At 40.9% G+C, this 17,625-nt stretch overlaps 1 protein-coding gene across 4 annotated transcripts in view; it reads right to left on the reverse strand.

Moving 5' to 3' along the window:
• The window catches only part of plxnb1b (plexin b1b), a 181,681-nt gene that overhangs the window by 26,235 nt on the left and 137,821 nt on the right, over nucleotides 1–17,625 (reverse strand). For all 4 annotated transcript variants that reach the window (XM_077572833.1, XM_077572832.1, XM_077572835.1 and 1 more), the window contains 5 exons: nucleotides 13,300–13,408; nucleotides 10,838–10,946; nucleotides 8,936–9,823; nucleotides 8,435–8,569; nucleotides 7,727–7,849 (listed from right to left, as the gene is read on the reverse strand). In XM_077572833.1, coding sequence (XP_077428959.1) covers nucleotides 7,727–7,849; nucleotides 8,435–8,569; nucleotides 8,936–9,823; nucleotides 10,838–10,946; nucleotides 13,300–13,408 — 1,364 coding nt within the window. The remainder of the gene's footprint in view (nucleotides 1–7,726; nucleotides 7,850–8,434; nucleotides 8,570–8,935; nucleotides 9,824–10,837; nucleotides 10,947–13,299; nucleotides 13,409–17,625) is intronic.

The raw sequence follows: 17,625 nt of genomic DNA on the forward strand, positions 1-17,625 counted from the left end.
CAGCATAAACGTTATAAATCACAGTGTTATTAATTATCACAAAATATGGTTCAACATATCTGTCGAAATATGAACTTTGCCACATTTCTGGAAATCGACTTGTAGGTAGAAAGACAGATGAAAACCAAATGAGAGATTCTTCAGACGATATTGCCACTGCGAGCGTTTTGGGAGGACTCCTTTTGGTTCAGAGGAATAGTAGTAAATCTTTGTTGACATGGACCCCACACACGAGGGACTGAACAATTGCATTTTTTTTGGAATGGTACAAGAGACTCCAGTGATTTGTGATAACAATTACTGGGACTTATGTGGTAAAGTCAGTCTTTCATTAACAGTAATAAGTAATAAAAATAGTTTTGACTGCCTCGTGTTCTTTGTGGCTATGGTAGCATAAGAATTAGGGAAAATGCAAGTCAGAATGACAAAGGAAATGTCATTGAGGGGAAGAAAGCAGGTGGAAAGAAATGAGCAGATATTTAGGTTGTGCAGTGTATTGACGTCTTTTAAAATAATACATGAATTGAAAAGTATTGAAGGAACTCGATAAGCACAGGGTCATAGAAATACATTTTTGTGTATTATTATTGTCTTATTATTCCACATGCTATGGCTGGACTTCCAAAAAGGGGCAAGTTGAGCATAAATACTACTAATAATTAAGGAAAGCAGTTACGGTCATAATGATATAAAATTACCAATGTGATTAAACCTCTATCATGAGATACTATGCAAAAAGATGCAAGTATCATATAAAAAGTATCTAAAGTCTACACACCCCTGTTCAATTTCCAGGTTTTTTTGATCAACAACTCAATAGGAAAAAAAATCATTGAGAGAAGTAAAAATAACTGAGATAACATGGTAGCACAAGTATACACACCATCATAACTTGGGACGTGTCTGTGTTCAGAATAAACTATTTGCATTCAAACTCATTAAATGGGAGCACTGTAAAAAACATTTTCAGTCATTATATTATTGTAACTTAAGTGTAAAATATGTTTTTACACATGTGTATTCGATAGTTAACATATGTTGATATGTTCATAGGTAAATAATAACTCTTTGAGTTGACTTGTACGAACAAAAAGGTAACATTTGAATACATTTAAAACTATAAGCCGGATCTTGTAGCCACAAAGCCATATTAACATTTAGCGTCTGAAAGTTACGTTTGTTATATATAGAATATTATTTAGTGAGTAAATCATTTTAGAAACACTGTATCATCCTACAAGCTAAAAAGGGAATTAAGGAACCTTAATCTGAACAAGTGTGGTGACTTGGCGGAAGAACAAATCAGAGCAGTCTGCTAACTGCTGCTAATTGCCGGGGGAACAGTCAGCTGTGTGGTCAGAAGTCATACTGTTATGTTGGAACAATTTAAATTGATAAGTTATGGACAATTCTAACTTTGTTGCTTCATTTGATTAAACATACATTGGTGTATTCAAAGAACTTAGTGCATCACGGTGAATTTTCAACAAAGACTCTTATCTCAATGGCCTATTTTTTATTTTTTTTACAGTGAGTCATCTTATACTTGCCACCTTCTCAAGTGCCTCTGATTAACCCCATATAAAGTGTAGCTGTTCAAGTAGGTGTTTCCTTAATTTTTTGTGGTCACATCTAACAGCACAAGACATTGGCCGTTTCTCAATATAAATTCTTGTCCGTACTTACGTCCTTGTTGTGATGTCTTAAAACGTCATCAGTCGCGGCCCAAGTACTGTTCCAATTGCAAGTACGCAAAAAGCCATAAGGGTCCAGCAAAGAACGGACGGAATACCCGGATGTTATTCTGACTGCGAGCCTCCTGGTTCTGACGCATTGCCGTATCTGTGTACCACGTGACTAGATGTTATATAATTACGAGTAATATAATTAAGTATCATTTGAAATTATACACGGGATTTATCTAATTTAAGATTATATTGGGGGGGGGGGGGGGGTCTGGAAAAACACAGATGTGAGTTGCAGGTTTTGTTCTGATTCTCCTGAAACTGTTGTACATCGATAAAAAATTATCTTTGAATGTGTGTGTACAGTATAGTAAATCATATTTAATATATATTAATGTATTTATATATAATATTGTAAATTGCAGTTGTTACACTAAATTGTGTAAAAAAAGTTCTAAATTTAATAAAGTTGTATTTAACATGTTAAATATTTATGCTTATTTACGCTCATAAAAAGGGAGGAAGACATACAAATGTGATAATGGTGAGTGGTAGCATATTTGGTGGTAGGGATATTTTCCCAGCGAAGCCTTCACCAAGCAACAACTGATGCATCCTTGGTTTAAGATAGCAAAAAAGACATCCAGGAAATCCGTGTGGTCTTGGCTTATGCATACTTTCGATTGGAACAGTACTTGCGCCGCCATTGATGACGAAGTAAGGTTTTTAATTGATGTATGTTGTACAAACATATTTTGAAACATCAAAATGGTAGTATAAATTCATTGAAAGCTAGTCACATGATAAAACTGCAATTAATTACGTGAATACGCCAGTGAGATATGCATGCGTGGGAAGTACGTTCTTGAGACCGGGCTTACCAAGACAAGAACATACTCTGTGTTCTTCATATTGAGAAACGGCCATTGTCAATGTGCATAAAGGCGGATACTCGTCTGACTACTCTCTCTCATCTTAATGAAGTATCACTTGAAAGTTTTACACAAATCGTAGTGGAGTAAAAGAGACATGTGCTTGATTAAGGAACCGTTTCTGATTCTAGGACCTTCAGTCTTAAACATTATTAACTTGTCGCCAGAGGAGAGGCGCTGTAACTAAAGCTTCTAAGACCACTGTTATTAAATCTTTAAAGGGATTACACCACGGTATTTTAAGCCCTTCCACAGTTAACTATAGGCATAGAATGATTAAATCTTACCTTTGACACCATGGGGATGTAATTTTTTTATGATATACTGTATTAGGTGTTTTGCTGGTTCTTTTTCTAATGAGGAAGTAAAACGCCCGATTCAGTAAAATCAATCGCACTAACCACTACACTATCCCTTTGGTTAGGTTCAGCAGCGCAAAGATTTTACTTGTAGTTTACAGCCAGAACCTTTTCTGGGATTTTAAGATGGCCAATTTTCTTTTCATTGCACTTTGGCATTGTAAATGTAAAGGCTAATTGATTACTTTGAATTCATTTGGACAGAATGTTTACTGATAAAGGCTACTTTTGTCACTAGCCCATGGAAGCATCAGAAAAAGTGGGCATGCGTTTAGTCCGCAGAGGCAGTGCAGGGGTGGGTCCGCAACTAATTACGCCACAAAGTGAGCACCAGCTTGTTTTCTCAGGTTGGGAGGGGCTGGTGCTTGGAGAGCAGAATAACCTAGAATTTCTCATATACGGGTGAATGGAGGACAACACCACTTCGGTGATGTTTTTGGTGAAGAATTAGCATTTTAACATGGCTAAAAGCTCCAAAAAGTTGATTTTTCATGTTGCTGTCACTTTAACTGAAATGACCCAACCTCGACCCGAAGAGTTTCTGTAATTATAGGCCAGTGTCAAATATCCCATTTATCTAGAAAATTCTTGGAAAAGTTGATGATTATATGGCTGCTAGAAATTTAATTATACGTTTTCAGTCTAGATCAAGGGCCGATCACTCTACTGAGACGACAAAGTCACTAATGATCTTTTTCTAGCTATGGACTCAGACACCTCAGCCATACTATTATTTCTCGATCTCAGTGTTGCCTTTGACACCGTCGACCATAACATACAACGTGTGTTGGTATTACAGGCTCAGCACTTTCTTGGTTATCGCTAACTTGCTTCCATACAGTCATATGCACTATAGCCAGTGTCCTACAGTGACATAAGTGATGTTAGTTGGTGAGTGTTGTGATATAAATAAAGATCTCATTATCGCACAAGTGTTGCCCGCGTGTTATTGGACAATAATTTGGCCACAAAGATGAAGCACTTTGTGCAACTGGCCTTGTTTTTCACTGCCAGTTCAGTGGTTATGCTGGTATAAATGATTTAAGACTTTTGGACAATTGGACTAGCACTAGCCAAAGCTAGCGCATATTGTTGGACAAAATACTTTGGCCACAAAGATGAAGTATAATTTTGTGCAGCTGGCCTTGTTTTTCTCTGCCAGTTCAGTGGTTGCGCTGGTATATATACTGTATATATAATATCACACCGCGGTGAGGTTGTCTCATCTGGGCTTTTACTGTCTTGTCATTTCCTGTTTTATCTTGAAAATTCTGACTCTCCTTTCGTTTCAGGTTACTTGCCCTTCCTCATGTGGTGTCAGTGTCAACCCTGATTCATGTTAAATGGTCTGTGTCTCCCCTGTCTTATGCCAAAGTGTTTTCGTCAGAGTCACTCTAGCCCAGTCACAGTCATAGTCCTCAGCCTTGTGGTCCTGTCTTCTGTGTGAACTTTTGTTTGTAACTTTGTATAGCCACAGTATTGTTTTAGTTTAGGAGAGAACATTTTATAGCCTTTGTTTTTCCCCTCTAAACGAGGAGTTTTATGTTTAATAAATATCTGCCTTGGCGACAAACTCTTATCTCTGCGCCTGAGTCCTAAATCTGACACGCCTTGTCAGTACACTTTGGCCAGTATGGACCCAGCAGAGAGGGAGCAAATTGCCGCAGCGCTGCAAGCTCAGGAAGCCCGTATCTCCCAGCACGAGGGATTTTAGACAGCCATGGCAGCGCAAATGGGCCAGATCTCAGCACAGGTACGGGACCTTCTGGTCCACCTGCACCGCACCACTAGCCCTCCTGCTATGCCAGAGACCCAAGCAGCCACGCCGGTTCCGCCTGTGCCGAATGCCGGGTCGGGAATCAAGCTAGCCTCCCCTGAGCGATTCTCTGAGGAGCCAGGACAATGCAAGGCATTTCTGACTGGCATTCATTTTGAGCACTCCCCCCAGGCCTTTCCCACAGATTGATCCCGGGTGGCCTTCAGGATTTCACACCTGACTGGGAGAGCCAGAGCCTGGGCCACGGCAGTGTGGGCATGCAATTCCCCACTCTGCGGCTCCGTCACGGACTTCTGAGCCGCCCTCCAGAGGGTCTTTGATCCAGCCTGTTCAGACCGGGAAAAGGTCTGGCAGGTAAGCAGCCTGAAACAAGGAAAAGACTTAGTGAGTGACTACGCCATCCGCTTCCGCACTCTCGCGGCAGAGAGTGGTTGGAACTCCACAGTGCTCTATGACGTATTTCTCAAGGGCCTGGCGACATCTATCCAAGAGCTGCTTGTCCCAGGTGATCTGACTCCAGACTTGGGCTCCCTCATTGCCCTCACCATCCGGACGGATCATTGCCTGCAGGAGCTTACGCAGAGCAGCGGTGACAGGGCAAGGACGACGGAGGGATCCCCGCTCTCCCAAGCATCAGGTGTGTCAGCTCCTCTCCGTTCCTCATCAGTCCAGCGGCAACACGTTCCCTTGGGACCAGAGGAGGAGCCCATGCAACTGGGCAGAGCGCGGCTCTCGCCGGAGGAGAGATGGCACCGACAGCCGAATACCTTTTACTGCGGGAACCAAGATCACCTTGCGTCCGCCTGCCCAGCCAAAAGGACCAAAGCTTTGAGTCAAGTTTCGACTCCAGAGTCGGCCCCACGAAAACTCACACCAGTGAAAATCATTCACCGCACCACTACCACAGATCTCCATGTCCTGATAGACTCTGGGGCAGATAAGAGCCTAATAGACTTGGGGCTTGTGAGCGTGCAGAGAAGGATGGAAAGATGCATCCCTGTGCCTTCTTGTCACGGCGACTATCCAAGGCAGAGCGTAACTATGATGTAGGGGACAGAGAGTTTCTGGCTGTCAAAATTGTCTTGGAAGAATGGAGGCACTGGCTTGAGGGGGAGAACCATCCGTTTGTGGTCTGGACCAATCACAAGAACCTAAAATACATACGCAAAGTCAAGAGACTCAACCCACGCCAGGCCAGGTTGTGTTCTTGAACAGTTTTTCCTTCCCTCTCACTTACAGGCCGGGATCTTGTAACGTCAAGCCCGACACCCTGTCACATCTCTATGACCCTGAGCCTGTTGCGAAGGAATCAGAATCCATCCTTCCGCCAAACTGTGTGGTTGGTGCAGTGACATGGCAGATTGAGAAGGACATTAAACAAGCCAACGGTGAGGCACCTCCACCTAACGGATGCCCGCTTAATAGACTATTTGCCCCAGTGCAGCTATGCCCACACCTCACTCCTTTCCTGTCATCCGGAAGTCCGACGGACTATGTACACCATCTCCCGGCGATTCTGGTGGCCTTCCATGGAGCCGGAGGTCCGAGAGTAGATCGAGGCCTGCTCGGTATGTGCCGGAAATAAGTAATCCACCAGATCACGCATGGGCCTGCTGCAGCCCCTTCCCATTCCTTCTAGACCATGGGCAGAAATATGCCTGGACTATCTCCCGAGTTAAAACCACAGTTCTCACTGTAGTCAACAGATTCTCTAAAATGGTCAGATTCATAGCCTTGCCTAAGCTTCTCTCAGCCAAGGAAACAGCTGAGGTCATGATTAACCACGTCCTTCGAGTTTATGGGTTCCCTATTGATATTGTGTCAGACCGGGGGCCCCAGTTTGTGTCCTGCTTCTGGAGGAAGTTTTGCCGCCTAATCGGAGCCAAAGCCAGCCTAACCTCAGGTTACCACCCTGAGGCTAACGGCCAGACAGAGTGCCTCAACCAACAGTTGGAGACCGGTTTCCAGTGCCTAGTCTCCCAGAATCCTTCGACGTGGAGCAAACACCTGGTCTGAGTTGAGCTTGCCCATAACTCGCTGCCTACTTCTGCCATAGGACTCACCCCATTCAAATGTGTTTTTGGCTACGATCTCCCCTTCTTAGCTAACTGGAGTCTGAAGTAGGAATAATGGAAAATTACAGGTTATTTGTATTGTACACACACATATTGCACATTTGCATGATGAATGGTATATTGCACATGATTGGACAGATTGCATACAGTCAGTGTTTATGGGAGTTGCTAGTATTGTTTACTTCCCCCATTGTGCATTTGTGTTAAAATCGTAATACTTATTGTTTCTTATGGTAATGCAACCATGCTAAATCATCTGTATTCTCAATTATTTTTTTCCTTAATTATTTAATATTCATTGCCCTCTGGGTACTTGCTTATTATTGAGTCTTAAGGTTAAGCAGCAGAGTGGGTTGAAATTTTGAATGGGAGATGGGGGTGGGATTAAATCAATTTTCTTCTTTCCACTCCCTTTCAGGCAGAATTTTATCTTTATCTTTTTGTTGTTGTAGTTGCTTGTCTCTGTCTCTGTCTCCCTCTCTCTCTCTCTCTCTCTCTGTGTTTTAAGACTCATAGACTAGCACTAGGCAAAGCTAACAAGGCTAACCACTATGATGATCCACTATCAACTTATTTTCATGATTTCAGACTCGTAAGAAGATGAGATGCGAAAAACAAGTGATTAGTCAACAAGTTGTCAACTGTTGAACATCAATTCTGAGTAGTAAAGTCGACATTATTGACTAATGGTAATTCCTAGCAACCACATTATCTCAGTAGTTTATTTACCCTCTTGAAAAGGTTTCAGCTTTTTAAAAATTGATTTCTACTAGGTATATAGGTCATATTAATGGTGGCAAAAAAAAAAAAAATTCTTGGTCAGATTTTTTATATCACAAAAACCTGGCATTTGAACAGGGGTGTGTATACTTTCTATATCCACCGTGCAACAACACACCTGGTGTAGTTGACAGGTGATATCAAAGTTGGATGGATTCATGCCATCAGTCTCCACATAAGCATCCACCACCACAGTTTGACCCTCAATGATCAACACGCACTGGTAGTCCAGATCTTTATCCTGTAGAAAAAACAGACTTGTTTTGTTGATGGCAACAGTAATCCTGCCTGAGAGAGACTACAGAGATTGTGCATGTTTGTGTGTGAGTGTTTTTATTTTTTTGCTACATGGTCATGCCCATATTCTGGGATTTTACAGACTTGTCCTTGTGGGGCAATTTTGGAGGGCTCCACAACTTAAGACATCTTTTTTAGGGTCAATACTTTTTAGAGTTTAGGTTTGAATTGGGTTATGGTTGGGTTTAGGGTAAGGTTTGTGATTTTTGTTTGTTTGTAATGGTCCGACAAAGATGTGTGTGTCTGTGTATGTGTGTGAGTGTGTTAGTTCTTTGTACAAGTGTACATGTGGCGGCCGTGGTTCAGGGAGTACAGCCAGTCGTCCGGTAACCGGAAGGTCTGTTGTTCAAATCCCGCTCCCCCCAATTTATGTGTCGTTGTGTCCTTGGGCAAGGCACCTCACACATATTGCCTCCATTGTCACTCACACTGGTGGTGCGAATGTTGTGAATAATGTTTTCTACTGTGAAGCGTCTTAAAGTGTCCAAAAAAGCGCTATAAAAAGCTGATGCATTAGTGGTATTATTACCTGATACAGATGTAGGTTGCGGGCAAGTAAAGTGATTTTCCTCTCCACTCTGACAGGGAGCAACGATGAACCCTGGACCTTCTCCACACAAGGACAAGCTGAAGAACCCCAGCTGACATAGGATCCCTCATCGCCCTGTTGCTCAACACAAGTACATGTGCAAAACTCTTGTTCACCAAATGAACAAAGCATAATTACTCACATGCCTAAACAAAACTGTTGTACATGTAAAGTATACTCCCTTTGGTTAATAAGAATTTGAAATGAGCTGAAAATGAAACCAAAAATAGAACCACACACAGATCAACACTAATCTGTTTAAAAAAGTAAACACTCAAATGAAAATAGGATGTGTGAAAAGATGAAGAAATGAATTAAAGGATGATTTGCAAAGTCCTACAGTTGAAAGATAGAGTGAATCCAATCAGGAGGTGGTTGTTGGGGCCTTATTAAGAAGTGGAGTAATACGAAGAAGAGGAGGGTAACAGTATCTAAACTCACCGGGAGGAAGCTGTCAGCAGGATCATACTGGTAGTCCAGTTCAGTATCCACCAAGTGGGGATAAACTGGGGATGCATGGTCAACTTCACCATCACCTGAAAGCACGGTGGCAGCTGAAAAAGCGGCAGTGTCGTTTTCTGCAAGGACAGTAGTCCCATCAGCAGGGATGTCCTCTTCCTCCTTGGGCCAGAGCACATCAGGCTTGGTGTCCCTGCTTTGAGAGTCTACGAGTGTTACTTGTGTTGGTGCCTTAGTCAGATCCAGTAAGATGGAAGACTCAGAGTTGGTTGGTTTGCCCATGTGAAATGGTGTAGGCAGAGGGAAGCCAGATGATGTTGGGGTGAGTGGTTCCAACCAGCTCACTGTTCCCCCAAATCCCTGGGTGTCAGTGTGGGGCAACTCTGTCATCACCTCCAGGGAGTCAGAGTCAGGAGGTGGGATGACCAGAGGCATTATGGGCTTTAGATCCCAACCTACGGTCACTGGCAATAATTCTGCACTTGGTGTAACTTCAGCGACCTCCCTCTCTGTTTCGGTGATGAACATAATCTCATCTGCATCAGGAGATTCTTCCTTCCTGCTTGGAGTGACAAGCGCTGGAAATGTGATTGGTGCAGGTTTGGTGATTGCCAGGGTAGTCGAAGGCTGAGGGCTGGTGTGTGTGGTGGTCATCTGAGGAGCAATAGTGTGTGGGGTCATAGATGCAAGTGGGGCGGTTGGCACCTGAGTGGTCAATGCAGCAACAGGAGCTGTAGAAGTTGTGGTCATAGTTGTTGCCGCTGTTGTGGGAGGTACTGTGATGGTGGCTGTGGCTAAAGCTGTGGTGGTGGGGGTTGTGAAAACTCTTATAGTTTTGGTTGTGGAGGGAGTTGAGGTGGGTAGTTTAAACTGTTTTTTTTTGGGGGGGGGGGGGACAATGGGGAGAAAGTGAGACAAAAATAAAACCAAAAGCCAAAACAAAAAACAACTGAACCAGCTACACATAATACTCTAATCTTCCTACACTACTTTAGCGTGTTGTTAATCATCTTCTTAATCCTATTTCATCTCTCCCTGTCCTCTGCATCTTCTGCTCTAACTCCAGCTGTTTGCAAGTCATCCCTCACCACATCCATAGATCTCTTCTTTGGTCTACTTCTCTATCCAGCGGCTTCATTTTTAGCATCTCTTTACAGTTATATCCACTGTCCCTCCTCTGCGTGTCCAAACCATTACAATCTGGCCTCTCGAACTTTGTCACCTCCATTCTGTGCTTTCCCTCTAATGCTCATTTCGGATTCTGTCTAACTTCGTTACTTCCAAAGAGAAACTCAGCATCTTCAACTCTGTCTTCTGGTTATTGCTACTGTCTTCAAACCATACAACATGGCTAGTCGCAAGACCATCCTGTAACCTTTCCTGACTTTAGATGGTGTTCTTCTGTCACAGAACACTCTCCCACCCCACTCCAACCTGCCTGTACTGTCTTCTTAGCTTCTCTTGTACAATCTCCATGGCTTTGAACAGTTGATCTCAAGTACTTGCACTTTCTTCAATTTCTTCTAGTCTTTGTAACCTCACTATTTTACTCATTATCCTTCTTCTTCATCCAACTTGAGTTATGTGTTAAATTTATAGGTAATAAAAATGTTTGTGGTAGAACATATCAAACAGGATCTTCTAGATTTCTCAATACTATCAGTAAGATTAGGCCTTTAAGTTTCCAAAGGGAAGACAAAACAAAAGCAATGCTAAATTTTCTATTTACCCACTGAGCACATTTCCAACCAGACAACAAGCAAAAAAAAAAAAAACACTTAAAATTTTTTTTAAAATCAACTTAAAATTGGAATTAAAAATGTTGGTTATGTTCATTCCTTGCTGCTGTATAATTATGATATTTGGCACCATACTATAACTTACATGTTGATTATAGATGATAACACCCTCCTCACAGGTGGGGTTGTGGGTACATGTGTGCTGGTGAACACACCAATTACAACCCCATCGGCTCAGAACGCAACCACGACAACTGAAAGGACACAAAGAACAGATATGTTGATAATGTACAGATAATGCTTTAGTGTAAGCAAATCTGTTCTTCCAACATTGCACCTCTACTAAGCTTTTTGTCTTTGACTTGAAAGTACTTCAATTGACCATTGGCAAACCATGACCCCAAATGGTCAACGTCCGTCAAGCTTACATCTGGCCCACAGACTTCCGTGGTAACATTGATCCATAAAATTTCTGTCAGCTGCCATAAAACCTTTTAAAAAAAGTTCAAACAACATGTGATCCTCCAACAAGCAAAATGGTGAAGCGATGTGCTGACCATTTGTACTGCTCAGTTCACACAAAGGGAACATAGCATCGAGAGACTTTAGAACTTATTTTGTTTTCATCTTTCATCAGAGGTGGCAAATCCAGGTCCAGAAAGTAAAAACCCTGCCACAGTTTGGCTTTAGGCCCTCATGCTAGCTAGCTAACTCCCTAGCAGGTAAACAAGCCCCATGGGACCTGTTTTTTCACACATTTTGTGTGTCCCGTGGCAATTTCAGAGTAAACAATCGTTCTGTTACAGACAGTACAGAAAAAAAACATAATCAGTTTATAGGTACATTTTATTAAAAAAATTATTTTGCGGAATTACAATTTCCACTCAGAGACACCGTTGTTTTTGACCTCGGACTTATCTTGAGACCTGTATGCTTTTCTCTCGATTGTTATGAAGTCCGCTTTTTTTGCATATTTTAATGTTAATGTTTACATTATATTCTTCCACTGCATACTGTAGACCAGGGGTGTCAAACTCATATTAGCTCAGCCAGGGGCCGCATGGAGGAAATTATATTACCAAGTGGGCCGGATCGGTAATAATGGCATATAACTTAAAAACAATTGTTGTCAATTCTATACATATTTTTGCTATTTGTGAGTCAGCCCTAAATTACGGAGCTCAACTGCAATCATATTGTTCCCAAATATAACACAAATGCAAGTGAAACGTGACAACACTTTGCCTGTATGAGTTCTGGAAGTGTTAAATGTTTAGCATATTGTTCCCAGAATGTATTGTGTGGCAGTTAATTAAGTTATAAGGACATTAATCCTTGTCATATGTGTTTATGTTACCAGTAATTTAATTTGTGTCATATTTAACATGTTTGTCGGTCTATGGTTTATTTATTAATTTTTTTTAAACAAACCGTAACTTTAGGTTGTGTGTAAAATAATGACATCCAGGACGATTTCATGTACAAGTATTGCTCATCTGAGGGCTGCTCGTGAAATTACGAATTTATATTTTTTGATCGTGCCCAGCTGATTAATTGATCCGACATTATAATATATATTTTTTTTACTTTACAAATATCGCCTTTCAGGCCCTTGGCGGGCCTAATCCGTATGTTTAGCACCTGCTGTAGCCCCTTTTATATCAACTGAGGTAGGGACTGGGCTTTTGCAAAAGGTCAATTCAGCTGCTTTTGATACCATTTTGACCTCAAAATTACCAGCAGGAACATACAATATACCTATTTTTTCATTAGATGGAACCTTTTACTTTATATCTTTTTAAAACCCCGGGCTTAATCTTTTTCAGTATTATAGAAGTGTAGTGGAGCTAGAAACCTTAGTTCATAGGACCCTGTATTTCCTGTCTTCTGGTCCCATTTAAACACCTTCTTCTATAATAATGCCAGTTAATTACAAAGTGCTACATGACTGAGTTCAGTTAGTGATGTATAATAATAAATGGTATTATGAATCTAAGTTTCTACATCTGTAATGACACTGTTCTTATATAATATTGGAAAAAAAATGTAGGCCAAGTGTTAAAAAAAAAAAAAAAAAGGTATCAAGCAAACATATGTGGGAATCTTCCTCATGTCTTTCAAGAGGGTCTGGTCACACAACACTGGTCCAACCATTTATTGTATATGTCTGCGTCTTTGTTTTTTGAATTACTGTATTGCTGTGTTTGCAGAGCGTTTGCCCGTCGGCCACCGTAGTAAAATTTTGAATCATTCCAGAAATGTTAAAGGAGGGAATTATGCAAACTAGTTCTTAAATGTGGGAACTTTATTGTGCAAATGTATGGAAAATATTTTTAAGATGTAATGGTTTGAATCAGTTGAGAAATGTTGAAGGAGGGGAGAATAATGTTAAAAAACAGAACAAAACTAAGATATATCTTACATGTGGGCATTTTATTTTAGGTGTGTTATTTTGGGAATGTAATATTCTATTGTGATTCATCTACCTCAGAGTTGAACTCTCAGTGAGATCATTTGCGGGGAGCAAACCTTGATTGCAAATACCGATATAGGAAGTGAATCAACAAGAGTTGAGGTGAAAAGTGATTATTATATTATTATACTCACAGCATACTCCCTGAAAGCTGCTTAACAGCTGCGCAGTCATAGAAGGTGAAATCCCTCTCTGCAACCATGACATCACCAAAACGAAGAGACAAAAGGACTGCGACGAAATCTGTGAGGATCAAAAATTAGAGGACAGCACAAGGAAGAACAATGAAAAAGTTTTATCAAGTCTGCTTCAGGAAGTCTCAAGAGACGAGTGCAGTATAAAATTCATTCTACAGTTACAGTGATTAACATGGGAGAAGGTTGGGCTAAACCCAGTTAAAAACAACACTGTATTTACCCCACACCCTTGAGCAGTGAGAGCAGACAAACACACTGTAGGCTTTTACAAAACAAGTTCAGGGAAAAGCAGGAGAAAGGTGCCTAAAGGTTGATCTCATCAACCAACATAGTATACTATGATTTACAAAACTGTAAATCAACTAGAAAATAAGTAAATACAGTGGAGCAAACTAAACAAAACATAGAGGCCACTGGCTCAAGTTGTATGTGTATGCATAATCATCTATGGTCCCCAGTGCAGTTAATCCATCTATTCAGTTTGTCCTCACTGTGAGCCGAAGCATGCCGCAGCTGACTTGCGGGTGAGAGGCAGAGTACAGTCTTACAGTCTTACAGTTAGTTGCAGAGCACATAAAGATTCAACCTGATGGCAATTTAAAGTCTTCAGCTAAAACTTACCCCTTTGAAATGAACTCAGCTTTCCAAAAACATGAATAGATACAGTTAATTCATGATTTAACAAACGGGGCAAGTCCTACAAATTTTTTCCCCTTAATAAATAAAATAGTCATTTAAAAACTGCATGTTATGGTTACTTGGGTTGTCTTTCTCCCACATTACTAATGGACATTGACACTGTCATTGAATATTCAAATTTCATTGACTATTCATTTCAATGACTATTCAACTTTCAATGACGAGTCATGGAATATTCATAAAATATCTCAGAGAGATGGGAGGTTCAATTTCAGGGTACAATTCTAAATTAGAATTGGGGGAAAGTGAGCGAGATGCTGTGACCATCGCGAGACCTACAGCTAGACCGAGAAACCCTAACATGGCGGCGCCCTGCTGCTAGAATAGAACTAGCTCTATTATGCTAAACTAATCTGAATTTAACCATCATATATCTTGTCTTTTCTCTTCTCTCTTTCATCCGGCAGATTTGAAATACCACCCAGCGTGGAGGACCTTGAACGCTTCATCGACGGATATTTTTACAGCTGCGCGATGGAGGATCCTTCCGCCGAGAAAACTTCGAAGAAACCTTCGAAAAAGAGGAAAATTGACTCAGCGACGGACACGTACGACCTAGCCACTACGGACGTTTCGGTCAGTTTGCTGGACTCCATAAATAAAAAACTTGAGGTCCTCTCCCTAATCAGCGAGGACGTCAAAGAATTAAGGGTAAGTTTGGAATTCGTCAGCCAACAGGTAAGTGACCTCCAACGCGATAATGCCGAGTTACGCTCTTCTCTCGTGACTGTTTCAGCCGAGTTGGAAACCATTAAAAAGGAGAATAAAACGCTAAAAGAAACTGTTCTGGATATCCAATCCCGTAGCATGCGGGAGAATTTAATATTCTCAGGTATATCCGAGAATACCTCTGACAATCCAGAGGTTGAGATAAAAAAAATTATGACGACGTCATTTAAAATTCCTCAGGAGACGGTAAATAACATCTCTTTTCACTGGGTACATCGGCTTGGAGCCCGTAGGGGCAACAAACCCCGTCCAATTATCGCCAAGTTTGAGCATTATAAACAGAAAGAATTTGTTAGAAGTAAAGGACGGGAGCTTAAAGGGACCTCATTTGGAATGAATGATCAATTCCCGAGAGAGATTAATGAGCGGCGAAAGGTACTGTTTCCTATAATGAAACAAAATAGGCAGGAGGGTAAACGGACTACGATGGTCGTTGATAAGCTATACATCGATGGCCAACTATTCCGGAACCCCAACTCCACTCCCTGGCTGTTCTAATTGGCATTGGTGGAACTAAACTTGGTTTGATTACTAGGTGTATACATATACTGTATATGTGGTTATAAAACCTAAAATATGATTACTCATTATGTTTAGGCTATATTATAAATATAATATTAATACATAACTATATCTAAAGTATATTTAAACAATAAATCTCGCTTAGGTTACTGGTGTATTTTTATGTTTAAACCCCCGCTAACTTCCTTCACTTTCACCTCCCTACCCGTTTTTTCACTGTTATATTTACTTACACATTACCTCATATTTTACACAAATTACATAAATCACCTAACTACTTTGATTCTATCCTATAACATGCCAATATTGACAAATGGCCTATACAGATATATACACAGGACTGAGTCTATATTGTTTGTATGCATAAACTAGTTCTGGTTTCCTGGAATGTTTGTGGCGCTCGCTCACAGACAAAAAGAATAAAAACTTTAGACCATCTCTTAAAATTAAAAGCAGATATTTGCAAAAGAGAGTGGGCAGACTTTTTGGAAATAAATGACTCTCCAGACCTATTCGCCATCTCTTCTCTGGGAAGCTGAAAAAGCAGTAATTAGAGGTAAAATTATATCATATTCATCTTATAAAAAGAAACATGATCAAAAATTAGAAAAAGACTTGGAAGATAAAATTAAACAACTGACGGATGAGTACGCAATAAACCCAAACAACCAAATATGGACTGACTTACAAAATACAAAAATACAGTTAGATGATATGCTAACTAAAAAGACAGAGTTTATAATACAACAATTGAGATACAACAACTTTGAATATAATAACAAATCAGGTAAATTTCTTGCAAACCAACTTCAACGCAATCGGGAAAAATCTCTTATAACGGCTATTAAAGGGACAACTGGTGAATGCACACAATCACCAGAAGAAGTTAATCAATTTTTTTTATAACTATTATCGTAACCTATACTCAGAAACTAACAAGCCTAACCCTGAGCATATTGAGGCATTCCTCAGTAGCTTAACTCTTTGACTGACAGACGTTTTCAGAAAAGGGATGCCGTCAGTGCCAGCCAATTTAAGCATTTTGACTGATCTTTCAAGGTCGACAGAAAATTTTATGTTTGGACTATGGAAACACACATACTACCAAATGAAAGATTGGACTCTCATCTTTCATCAGAAAAAAAAAGTTTGTTTCTACCTTATTCCATGTTTCAGTAATCAACAATAGAAAATGGTTAGTTTCACCCAAATGCTCTGTTTTGAAACAAAAAATGGAGAAATCAAGCTTTTTGTGAAACGATATTATTTCATGCACTCTAGTGAATTTGAGACCTTTTTTTTTTCCATGAATGATGCCACAAACACCTAAACAGTGCTTTACTTCTGTAAAACTCTACCACCAACAATGAAAGAGTATTTTTTGATAGCAAAATACGTTTATTTACATTCAGCAGTGTAACAATTTGACAAAACAATTTCGCAAACTATTTACAAATGTGTGCAACCGTGGTACTATTTACAATTGTGTGGATGTTTCAAATACAGTTCTTCTTTTTGTAACACTCCCCTGCGTGCAAGGAGACGCAGCAGGATTTGCACAACAGATTAGTTTCACTGCGATTGCAGATGCTACGCTTTTTTGCTTGCTTTTTTTTCCGGGGAATAGCAAGTATATACTGCAGTGTGTGTTTGGCCATGTTGCCATCAAGTCTACTATCAGAATCATGATACGGTGACGTTACGGTGGTGTTACGTCTGGCTTCCTCATGTCCTTCAGTTCCTATATTGAGTGGTTGATCCATCTTACCGCTCCATTCATGGTGGCATCCTAGTCCATAACCAGTGTCTTCTCCGTGATCAGACTGTACCCACTCCTCCGATGAATATGCATTGGACTCGGGGCACTCTTCGTCGTCTGATTGAACGTCCGCCTGAGCGTGCTCGGTTGTGCTCCGCGTTTTCCGGCGTTAGCATCGCTAGCCGGTGAGGCTTTATGACGTGATCATAGCCGCCGCGTCAACGCCTTCAACTTCGGCGTCAACCTCGGAGTCACCATCATCATCATCGTCGTCGTCATCAATGTGCTCTTTAGCATTGGTCGATGCTTTTCGTCTTTGAAAAAAAAGCTCAAGCGTGAGCTGCTTGTAACCGGTCGCCATTATGGCTTCCTCAGCCATTGTCCCCTCAACACTCGAGCTCCGCCTCACGTCTTCTACTGACGCCTACCTAATCTTGTCCAAAGAGAGTCATCGCTGCCATCTAGGGGCCAAAAATAGGAATTGTACTAACTAGATCTGCTTGATACTTTCAGCACAGCTGGCCAAGGTTTTCCTCCACCCGTTTCCCAAAAAA

This window comes from Vanacampus margaritifer, chromosome 8 (genome assembly GCF_051991255.1).
Source record: "Vanacampus margaritifer isolate UIUO_Vmar chromosome 8, RoL_Vmar_1.0, whole genome shotgun sequence".
Lineage (NCBI taxonomy): Eukaryota > Metazoa > Chordata > Actinopteri > Syngnathiformes > Syngnathidae > Vanacampus > Vanacampus margaritifer.